General features: G+C 34.7%; 1 protein-coding gene across 1 annotated transcript; it reads left to right on the top strand.

The window, feature by feature from the left end:
• Nucleotides 1–1,925: 1,925 nt before the first annotated feature.
• Nucleotides 1,926–11,304, top strand: LOC132559203 (dynactin subunit 1-like). Its single transcript, XM_060223822.1, has 6 exons — nucleotides 1,926–1,981; nucleotides 5,575–5,784; nucleotides 6,253–6,361; nucleotides 7,618–7,688; nucleotides 8,527–8,598; nucleotides 10,934–11,304. The coding sequence occupies exons 2-6, from the start codon at nucleotides 5,643–5,645 to the stop codon at nucleotides 11,242–11,244; spliced, it is 705 nt and encodes a 234-aa protein (XP_060079805.1). The 5' UTR covers nucleotides 1,926–1,981; nucleotides 5,575–5,642; the 3' UTR covers nucleotides 11,245–11,304.
• Nucleotides 11,305–12,134: the final 830 nt, after the last annotated feature.

Raw genomic sequence — 12,134 nt, 5'->3', positions numbered from 1 at the left:
ACGGGACACCGACAGCAGGGATGGGACACCAACAGCAGGGGTCATGTGATGACAAGGTGACCACAGGACACCGACAGCACGGATTGGACATCAGCAGGGGTCATGTAATGACAAGGTGACCACGGGACACCGACAGCAGGGGTCATGTAATGACAAGGTGACCACGGGACACCGACAGCAGGGATGGGACACCGACAGCAGGGGTGATGTGATGAAAAGATGACCACGGGACACCGACAGCAGGGGCCATGTGATGACAAGTTGACCACAGGACACCAACAGCAGGGATGGGACACCGACAGCAGGGGTCATGTGATGACAAGTGCCAGGGAACACCGACAGCAGGGATGGGACAACAACAACAGGGGTAATGTGATGACAAGGTGACCACGGGACACCGACAGCAGGGATGGGACATCGACAGCAGGGGTCATGTGATGACAAGTGCCAGAGAACACCGACAGCAGGGATGGGACACCAACAACAGGGGTCATGTAATGACAAGGTGACCACGGGACACCGACAGCAGGGATGGGACACCAACAACAGGGGTCATGTGATGACAAGGTGACCACGGGACACCGACAGCAGGGATTGGACACCGACAGCAGGGGTAATGTAATGACAAGGTGACCACGGGACACCGACAGCAGGAATGGGACACTGACAAGGTGACCACGGGACACCGACAGCAGGGATTGGACACCAGCAGGGGTCATGTAATGACAAGGTGACCACGGGACACCGACAGCAGGGATGGGACACCGACAGCAGGAATGGGACACCGACAGCAGGGGTCATGTGATGACAAGTTGACCACGGGACACCGACAGCAGAGATGGCCCATCAACAGCAGGGGTCATGTGATGACAAGGTGACCACGGGACACCGACAGCAGGGATGGGACACCAACAACAGGGGTCATGTGATGACAAGTTGACAACGGGACACCGACAGCAGGGATGGGACACCAACAACAGGGGTCATGTGATGACAAGTTGACCACGGAACACCGACAGCAGGAATGGAACACCATCATACTCCTTTACGCATCTCCCGTTGGCTAGGTAGTGGCTGTTGACATCTGAAGTTTTGAATCTTGTATCGTAAGAAATGATCGAAAAGAAATTTTAAAGTTATTTTTTTTTAAATACTTTTCCTGTGTGTTTCATGTTGTGTAACACAATGTAATATGTAGCCGATACATTTCAAAAATTGGTCCAGTAAGCAATTAATTACTTTACATTCAAGTCCCAATTAGAGTTTCAAAAAAATACCGGGGGTTAATATATATGTATGTATATATATATATTACATTGTACACGTAAATGTTTTTCTAGGGATATAAAGACATTTCGCACGTGCCGTTTCCAGACTACACACGATATAAAGATGTGACATCTAGGAATTTTTGTGCAAACAATGACATGTTGATAACCAACGGACCTACATTTACAGGTAAATAACCGAGGAAAGATTTGTATCGTACAACTTGCCTGGTGTATATACGTTTATTGTATAGGCTCAAAATATACTTATTTTTATCAACATAGTTAAGCCCTAAACTGTTTTTTATCTTATTCAGTGTTATTGTGGCAATATGAATGATCCCACACGCCTGATATTCCTAAGCTCTGTGGTTCATTAACTTCCAACACACACTATTTGTAATTCTGTACATGTGCCCGACATTTTGTTGATTACACTTATGTTAGACGCGCTGACAGCTTAAGTGGTTTTAACCTCGACAGGTGCACGAAGCGTCAGTATAACCCTGATCTGTTCAATAGTCGTATGTATGCGCTTATGAATCAAACACGTAGAAGACACGGATCCTTCATAGAAACGAAAGCTACACACAACTCTCTTACTTTTTCGTTGTATTACTTGCATGAAGTCAAAGATATCCCGAATGGATGATAACCCTTTAAACAATATGGCGTCGGAATCACTTGGATTGTAAATCGTACTATCTCTCCAGGTAATTATATCAATGAAATTCCGTACATCATTGTATATTGATACTATTATGGTATGGTTTTAGTTGGAATATTTATTTTCCTTATAAACGTCAAATCACGGATTAATTATTAATTTATTACCAGACCAAGCCCAAACAAATGAAATATACCAAACACTTTCACTAGAACAAAGGGTTGTTTTCTTCATCACGAATACTTGTTTATTCAATATTTCCCATGCTCCACTAGTTTTTGAACACTATAATCCATCCACACTTACGTTGGGTAATTTGTTATAAAAGTTATCCTGTACAATTCTCATTCTGATACAAATGTATGATTCATATGTAGTATTGATTTCATGCATTTCTTAAAATGACACATTGTATTTTCATTGGTTGGAAACATCCTTCTCGATTTGGCGAGGATACACTGATCACCCCAACCCCTCCTCCAAATACAACCTCTCATTACAGAGGATTAAAAAACCCTGTGAACAATAACTGACAAATATATGTTTTCTGTGTGGTATTTACATTTCAATACACCATACAATGCACAGTGTAGGTTATACTTAATGTAATGGCCAGCCACAAGGAACTATAACAAAGGTAAATTATGGATTTTTTAAAATATACAAATGTATGATTTTCTGATAAAGTTTCAATATTATCAATGGCAATATTGCTTAGTGGTATGGTTTCTCAATTTGTGTAAGATATAGGCAACATACTTTCAAAAGTTTTGTTTGCAAATGTAACTTATGATATAAATATCTCAAACTGTGAATAAAGATATGCCATATTGTCTGTTAAAAGAACTTTATGATCTACCTGTACACCAAAGTGTCAGGAGTCGAAGGATTTTTACAATGAAATGATGTGCTAGAATTTCAGTGCTTCCTCACAAATCCAAATATGTTTGTTTTAGCCTGTACAAACTAAACAAGTGAATCTGCATCTATTGATTTTAAAGAATCTTTTTGAAGCAATAACTGTTGTCCTGAAAGTCATGTCTTTACTGAAACTGATACATCAACATAGAATGGTGTGAAAATGTTGCATTCAAAAGAGCACTTTCTGAAATGGTACATCTACACACATCAATACATCAATGATTAAATTGCTTTCTGTGCAATACCACTATAGCTGTTTCTAGATAAAGACAGATGCTTCACATCAGACAGAAAAAGAATGATGTTGAAAGTAAGTCCAGTATTTAGGTGGGATGAAACTGCTAAGTGGATATATTCAATGAAACACTTTCTTTGGATCAGTAAAAAACAATCTATTGTTCATGGAATATTTCATTCTCCTGGAGAATTTTGGGTATAAAAGTAGCATTTATTTCAAAACTAAACTTGAAATTTATATCTAATACTCAGGCCACTGTTGTTCAAAGGCTCGTTACAGATAACCAGTGGTAAGTGAAAATGTTCAAAAAAGAATTTAACAAATTTGGAAACATATTTTATAATTTTACAGATGTAGGTTTATTGTGACTGGTCAGATTGCTTTATATTTTAAGTGCTCATTGTGCATTTAACATCCTTCTTTGTTCAGTGGCAACAATTTGAATTTTTCACTAAACAACTCTGAATAACTTTTGAGCAACTGGGGCCAGCTGAAAAATATTTATAGTTTGAAATGTCAGATAACTGTGCTAGTAAACACTTGTGACAGTAAAAGACTGAGGTAAAATGCGACACATTATGTCTCCTTGGAGAGAGTTTTAGTGGCATGAATTCTCCAACTAACAGTCCATAAAGTGATAGTGACACTATATAACACACATATATGGACTATTGGCTAGTAATTTGTGCCAAGTCCCTGTAGTTTTATTCTGACTCAGTTTTAAAAATATTCATCATGGAAAACACCAATGTGATGAGACACATCAAAGAGCTGTGCTAGATGTTTGGGAGTGGTCCAGTGTTTTTGTCACCATTACAATCAATTCTCAGTTAAATCAGAGAAATCTACTGTACATTGTATTGAAAACAAAATAAAAAGGGTAATGGTTATCAATTTTAATCATAAATTTCAATAATGCTGGTTTACCCTGGAGTTTGAAGTAAGATAAAATGGTGTTGCTTGCTGAATTGTGTTTTGTTCAAAAACAGTAGATATTCCAACAGTACAATTTATGAATTCACAGTTAATGAATAAAATACTGAAGCATTATATCTATTAAAAGTTCATAGTTTATTTATTCTTTTGTACATACCACAGTGAATAATATATTTGTTTAGCTATCAAAAATGTGTATCTTCAGGGTCTGATGAGGAAGATTGTAATCTACAAATAGATCTTGGCTTTAAATTCCAGTCTTTTATTCACACTCTGACTCTTTCTGTGTACTGGAGCGTGACAAACTTATTTGTTTGACACAAAGTATACACTACTTAACGTAGGTCTACATATGCCCATGATTTGATGTTAACAGAAGATGTTTGATCTTCTTCAGAGAAAATTACGATGTTTTACATCATTTATATTATTTTTGTTATCATCCTCATGAGCCGAGGCACTGAAATCTCGGTCTCAGCTTAAACATATAATAATAATAATAATAAGTGATGATTCTTTTTATTTGACCGTCAAATTTTGGTATGGTCCATCTGTTGTCCCCCTCTATTTGTCCACCAGACCCTGGTTGTTCAAAATTTACAAATATAAATCAAACAAAATTGATATCATTGTAGATTTGTTAAGACAGGTCAGATTGATGTATTTTTGTGTCATTTTCATGCTCTTGTTTTTTCAATGGCTACAATCTGAATTGTCACTTATATCTATAACTGGTGAAGTGTAACTAACCTTTGAACAATATTGGTTCTGCCATATATCCTAAATTCCATGGTGAACTATTCATTATTATTAATTTTTTTGAGCTTTCATTATCTTCTATATTTTTAGAACAAAATATATGTGTATCACATAGTAATTTATGTCAGCTCAAGGAACTTTTTTTTTATTTATTATTATCTTTATGTTTTATTACTTTATTTATTATTATTATTACTACAATATAGTTTTCAAGGCTGAAACAATTTTCCATCAAAGATTTATAGAAATAATCAATTTATTAGTAGTTTAAAATCTACATGGTCCATTTCTTGTGATTTGTGTAGTACAGAAATTTTGTTTTAGAGAAGAAGTTTTATTTTTTGATTTGGTCATTGAATACTTTTGTTTAAAACCAAAAACTCAAATTCAGATTTTTTGATTTTTGAAATTTCCTCAATTTATTTTTGAAGTAGTGATGTAAATTATTAATCAAGTGTTCCCTTGACCTTTGGTTAAGGCATTATTAACCAAGTGTTCCCTTGACCTTTGGTTAAGGCATTATTAACCAAGTGTTCCCTTGACCTTTGGTTAAGGCATTATTAACCAAGTGTTCCCTTGACCTTTGGTTAAGGCATTATTAACCAAGTGTTCCCTTGACCTTTGGTTAAGGCATTATTAACCAAGTGTTCCCTTGACCTTTGGTTAAGGCATTATTAACCAAGTGTTCCCTTGACCTTTGGTTAAGGCATTATTAACCAAGTGTTCCCTTGACCTTTGGTTAAGGCATTGTTTGTATCCTGATCTTTTTTTATTTCATACGTCAGAGATGATAAGAGTTTAGTGAGAAACAACAACATTTACATCAACATCCAAGAAAGGACAGATCACTGCCATGGTGCTTCATCATAACATAAACCTTGGTCAGCGAGTTGAGGTCAAGATTGGCTATTCTGTGTTCAGGGGAATGGTCAAGTATAAGGGGACAGTGGTGGGACGGAAAGGTGAATGGGTCGGAGTCAGTCTAGATGTTCCAGGTAAGTTAATATTAAGTGAAAACTTTTACGCTTTGTCTTTAAACTATTTGGGATGGAGAAATTTTCATTGTGCAGGCAATATTATGATGCTGCAGTATGTACATAGCTTGTGAAATGTAGTCAGGTGCGTGGTTTGATGCTTTGCTGCCTGTATAGGTTTGTGTGTTTTCAGGAGGTTGAGAAACAACTGATTTGGACTGTTGAGGTTAAATCTGACAATGCAAGTTAAAAAACTTTCATGTGGAGAAAAAAAATTGTAATCAAAGCAGGGCAACGCTGAAGCATTTAGGAAACAGAAACTATGTATCTATCTCAGAATGATTTCATTTTAACTTTTATCATCAGCTTTAATTGTCCAGGCCACAACATACAACCATTAATTAATTAATCATTTATATTTGTGTTATCAAGCATCGCATCAAAGATTGAAATGTAACCAATTGAATGTTGAACTGATATCTCTGACAGCTGGAGACAATGATGGAATGGTATTAGGACGAAGATATTTCTCATGCAATAAAGATCAAGGTGTCTTTGTCCGTGCCAACTGTGTTCGCTTTATCCCTGTAGTACGGAGGTAAGTAAGAAAATGTGACTTGATCCATAACAGAAAATGTAGAATGCTGTATATTTCACTCCCAGAACATTTCACATCCACGTCCAAAATGAATTGGAATGAACCCAAAAAAAAATGTCAATTAAATGATAAAAGAGAAAACAAAAATTAGACCTGAAAGATGGTTTGTTTTTAAGTGAGTCACATAACCTAAGATGCCAACACAGATACAAGATTAAATGGTTTAACAATCCTAATTATATCCTTGCTATCAGTCGTCATATATGCATACATATGTTTGTATGTAAAAAACAACATCATTGCTCTACAGGATGCATTTCTCATCTAAATGTCACAAAACTCCACACATCTGATTGCAAACATCTGTTCTGGAACAACTTTGATTACTAACCATGTGTGAGCAAAAACAAGGTCATGGTTACTATAAGTAGAAATGAGAATTTATATGTCACTGCTCTACAGACTGCATATTGAAACTGATTGATACAAAATTTCACACATGATCACAAACATCACTTCTTGTACGATTTCAACTTTCAACCTTGTGCAGTCAAAAATTGGGTTGCTGATACTTTAAATAGAAGTAAACAGAAATGTATACGTCATCGCTCTAAAGGATGCATTTCTAAACTGGTTGGTACGAAATTCCACAAAGAAGATCACAGACATCACTTCTTGTTAACAGTTTCACATCAATCTTTTGCAGTCAAATACTAGGTCATTGTTACTCTAATTAGAAACTAACACTGTTTTCACATCGTTGCTCAAAGACTTCATTGCTTCTACAAATCATGCCAAACTACAGACATATTTTAAGAAAGATCACCTTTTGTACAAGTCAAAGTTTTGACCTTCAGTAGTGAAAAAACTAGGTCAACTTTACTATGAATAGAAACTATCTAAACTTTGGATGTCACCATTCTACAGAATGTAATCTGACTACCAGGACACACATCACATGTGTCAGTGGAACCAACTTCACTAAGTATTTATGTAATTGATAATGCTGTACATGTTTGTATGAAAACATTTACCTGTACAACATTTATGAAAACTTCCGATTATTCTCATAAAAGAAATCAAATATTGTCCTTTGATGCATAACTTGAAAAAATATAAGCGGAATTACATTTTGGTGACAAATCTGCCAACTGCTAGAATATAGTATTTAGTTTTCTCTACAGTAACTTTAAATCTGTTTGTAAAGCTTTATTTTCTGTTTTTAGCATCTTAATATGAATGAATTTTCATTTTAGATTGTTTAACAAATACCATCGAGTACGAGAGAATTCTTATGTTGAAGAGCCCCTCTTTGGTTCAGCTCCAGGTTGGTATTTATTTTATAGATTCAGATATCCAGTACAGATTGAATTTTCAAAATAATTTTGTCAGATTGTAAACATTAACAGGAATGTGTGTAAATGGTTTTACATGTGTTTAAGATACAGATTTCTCGCAAACCTTTCATATGCTGTATGAGAAATCAGGGCACCAGAAACACTCATCGATCATAATTACAGTTGTTCAAAATTTACAACAGCGGCAAATAAAAGATTTTAATCAGTTCTTCTAATTTTATGAACAATGATCCTGATGAATGATTCTCTTGAGAGACTGCAGCCAGTTTATATTTACCTGTTCTGTACAGTAACCAAATAGAGTTCCACTTACTATGAATAGATGTGGTGACAGTATCATTTTTTTGATTAAGAAAGGTCAAGGTTGTGAAAGTTGAACCATTACTGTTAGGATTAGCATTGGTGAAGAGGCTACATACATCTGTGTATTAAACAGAAGAAAATATTGTTTATATCTACACTGGTTACATATCGAAATTCAAAGTGCATAAGTTTTGTTTGCATTTTGATTTCTGTTGATAACTGTTAAAAAGCATGCAATTTACAGTGAGTTTGGATGTTTTTTTTTCTATCTTGATTTTCATGTCCTGGTCTTTTAACTGTTGTGTGTTTATTTTTACACTATTGTTTAATTTCAAGGGATATAGTAATATCACATTTAACTTCAGAAATCTGTGTTTCTCTTGTTTCAATCATGGTACAAAGCATGACATTTTGGAAATTTCTTTTTTCCTTTAATCCAAGTGTGCTGTTGTCACTTAACATATGTTTATCAATAAGACATCACACTTGAGAAATCTCTTTCAGTTGCCTGCCAGGAACCTCCAAGAATTTCAAATCGTTACCAAGACCAGCTACAATCTCGTCATTCATTTGATGGTAAGGCATCTTACATCAGTTTCTGCCTTTGAATTCTGTATTGATAAGCTCACCAATATCTATTTGAAAAGACAAACAAATACTATTAGCTCGACTCTTAGTCAGAGTAAATACAAGATTTGCCATGTTTCTAGGGCTTTTGCAGGATAAGTCTAAAGTGATATAGGTATGATAGTTTTTTGTTGGTTCATTTTCATAATCAATTGTTGTAAAAATTACACCTGTACAGCATATCTTTCTTTATTTGTTATGAAAATGTTTTCAGTCAGATGGAAGTTGGACTTGATTGTTATCAAATACTCAAAATACTCCTCTCTATGAAAGCATGATGTCCTGCCTTGGAGTACATAACATACAGTGAATAATTTACAATAAAACACATTTTATTGTGTTAACCTTACACAAGATATTTTTATATATTTACACTTGCAAAGTTTGATCACTATACAACATAACCAGATTAAAGTATTTACCATTCTAGCATGGAAACCTTTAAAACTTGTGCATATGTTACAGAAATCTTTTGATACCAAACACAAGAATATATAATGAAATTTTGTTTAATTATATTTATCAGATAGGGCCCAGGATTCAATAATCTGTAAACATTTTTTATATTACTATCACACTTATAAAGGGAACTTTTTATGGCCACAGAGGAAAATGATCAATTTATTCTGAAAAGTCACATTGGCTGTTCTATATATATATTACATGTATATTACCCACCAAAGACCAATGTTTCCGGAGTTATTATGTCACATACTAACAAGGATTGTTCTACAACAAATTTTGATGACAAGACACTGACGTGTAAACATAGGGATTAGATTTCACTGTTATGTTAAAGATGTAGCAGTTCCGTTAAGACTATGTTAGCGCCCCGTAGAATATATTCTTTGAGGAACCGTTCCATAAAAGCATAGTAAAATCCAATCTCTACATGAATATAGCAAAGGTTAAATCTGCTGTTAACATGCCAAAATTCTAGCTTTCCTTATAATTCGAGTGATTGCTTAGTTCCGTAAAATAAAGAAATTAGTAGCCTTCCTTTGATCTTTCTGATGTAATATTGTCACTGTGTTACCAAAGAGTTGATTATTTTCATACAAATATTTTCACTATGTTGCAAAATATTAACATGATCTTGAACATTTTAAGCATAAAATAATGTGACGTGTGTATTCCATTTTCCTTTTAAATCCAGATGGTGGAATTGATATTCTTTGAAGAAGAAACTTAACAAAAACAATAGGGGTGATGGGTGAAAAGCCCTAATTACAAATATTTTGACCCATGAAAAAAGCAGGAATGTGGTAACACTCGTTTTGTCCAGTTTTAAACAATCTTATCTCTGACACTTTCGTTGTTTTTTATTTATGTTATTCCTTTAAGAGCTTTTTTTCCTCCTTGTGTAAAATTGCCCTTATTAGTCCCCTGCTGGTGAAACCGGAGGGGACTATAGTGTTTGTCTCCGTCTGTTCGTCTGTCTGTCCGGATGTTTGTTTCCAGACGATAACTTGAGAACAGATTGATAGATTTGGATCAAACTTCATACAATGGTAGTTTATAAGGCAATATAGTGTGGGATTTAGTTTGGGGTCAAAAGGTCAACTACAAAGGTCACTGTTACTAAAAATAGAAATTGTTATCACATTTTAGTTTCCGGACAATAACTTGAGAATGGATTGATGGATTTGGATGAAACTTCATACAATGGTAGTTTATGAGACAATATAGTGTAGGATATTGTTTGGGGTCAAAAGGTCAACTACAAAGGTAACTGTTACTAAAAATAGAATCTTGTCACAATTTAGTTTTCAGACATTAATTTGAGAATGGATTGATGGATTTGGTTGAAACTTGATACACTGGAAGCTTATAGATAATAAAACAAGACACTTCTGATACAGAACAAGTTCTACATTACTTGAAAATATAATGTATTTATACTGCAATTAGATCATGGGGCCAACATATAAACTCGGATCCATAGTAAAGGGTTAAGCTTATTGCAAACAGTTAAGTAGCATTTGCTTCCATTTGCTTTACAACAGAATATTGGTGGGCTTATTAGCAGATATGGGCTTATTTGCTGATAAATACAGTAATTTACGGCAGTGGACATGTGTTGCATGCAACACTAACTGTAAGCTTGTTATGTAATGGCTTTTCCTGTGTTTATTTGATGTTAAGAATATAGAAATCAAATTGTTACAATTCTTACAAACAGTTTTGCTGTTAAGAATCTTATGCTTTCAAGACTTACAAACCTTGTTTATTCTTTTGTTTTCATTTAATTGTCATTTCTAATTTTGTGTCCTATTGTTTACAGATCTAATGACTGGTCCAAAAACCCACCCACTGCTTCACTCCGTAGGTAACAAAATCCCAGCTGCCACCATGCGTCGTCCCAAAACTGCCATGTCTCAATTCTCCTACCTTTCTTCGCCAATTCACCGTGAATATGCACCTGAAGGCGAGTTTATCTCCACGCCAACCATTCCAAAAACTCACATGCCGCATTCGGCTCTTCGTAACCAGGTTCAACGTGGTTGGGACGGTTCTCACTATGTACGTGAGATGTCTGTTGGGACGGGGAGAGACTCCATGAAGCTGTCCCAGTGGAATGATATATCCTACTAAACCTGATGATTGATACTTAGTTATCATAGAGAGATTTTGTTGGAAAATCAGAGACCTATATAATGCAAACTGCTAACATATTCTGTTTTTTTTTATGTTTTTTAGATATTTATCAACATTCTAACAGTCTCACTGGTTTTAAGATATAAAATTGGTTCGTAATCAATATTTTATCAACATTCTAACAGTCTCACTGGTTTTAAGATATAAAATTGGTTCGTAATCAGAACAAAATATCATGAATACAATCTCTTTTATGTCATAAAAAATATTGATGAGTCATGAAATATGAATTTTACTTACTGCAAAAAAATGTCACTGTTACAAAAAAAATCTTTAAAGTACTTTTTCATGTTGTAGTTTGCTAGTTAATTTTTTCTTACAAACAGGGTGATCCTGTTTTTGCTTAGGATGAGATAATTCTGTCCTCAGGATTGCGTCCTTTTGTTGAATAAGAAATTAAACCATATCATGAGATAATGGCATGAATTTAGACACATTTTTCATCAGCCATTGATTATGGCACATTGTAATAAAAACATTTAATATGTTACAATTTTATTCCAAGGATATGAGAATAAATTATCAATGATCAGTCTGTTATCTGGACAAAAAATTCTCAACCATTGTGTAATAGTTTAGCTCACAAGCATTCGAGGAACCTCGTTCTTACCAGCCAAACTGTTACAGGTTGAGATATACCTACAGAACAAACCAATATCATGTTCTGTTAATATGGAATGACTGTATGTACGAAGTGGTCAAATGTACGCAGAGATTCAAGTAAAATAGAGTTATACCCCTTGTGGATTTAAAAATACATTTATTGAAATATTGCATATGTTATTGTTGTAAAGAACATATACTTAATAACATTTACACAACTTTTC

Source organism: Ylistrum balloti, unplaced genomic scaffold (genome assembly GCF_031769215.1).
Source record: "Ylistrum balloti isolate Yb309-2 unplaced genomic scaffold, AGI_CSIRO_Ybal_v1 Utg370874, whole genome shotgun sequence".
Taxonomy (NCBI): Eukaryota; Metazoa; Mollusca; class Bivalvia; order Pectinida; family Pectinidae; genus Ylistrum; species Ylistrum balloti.
This window is presented reverse-complemented; position numbering and strand designations above follow the sequence as displayed.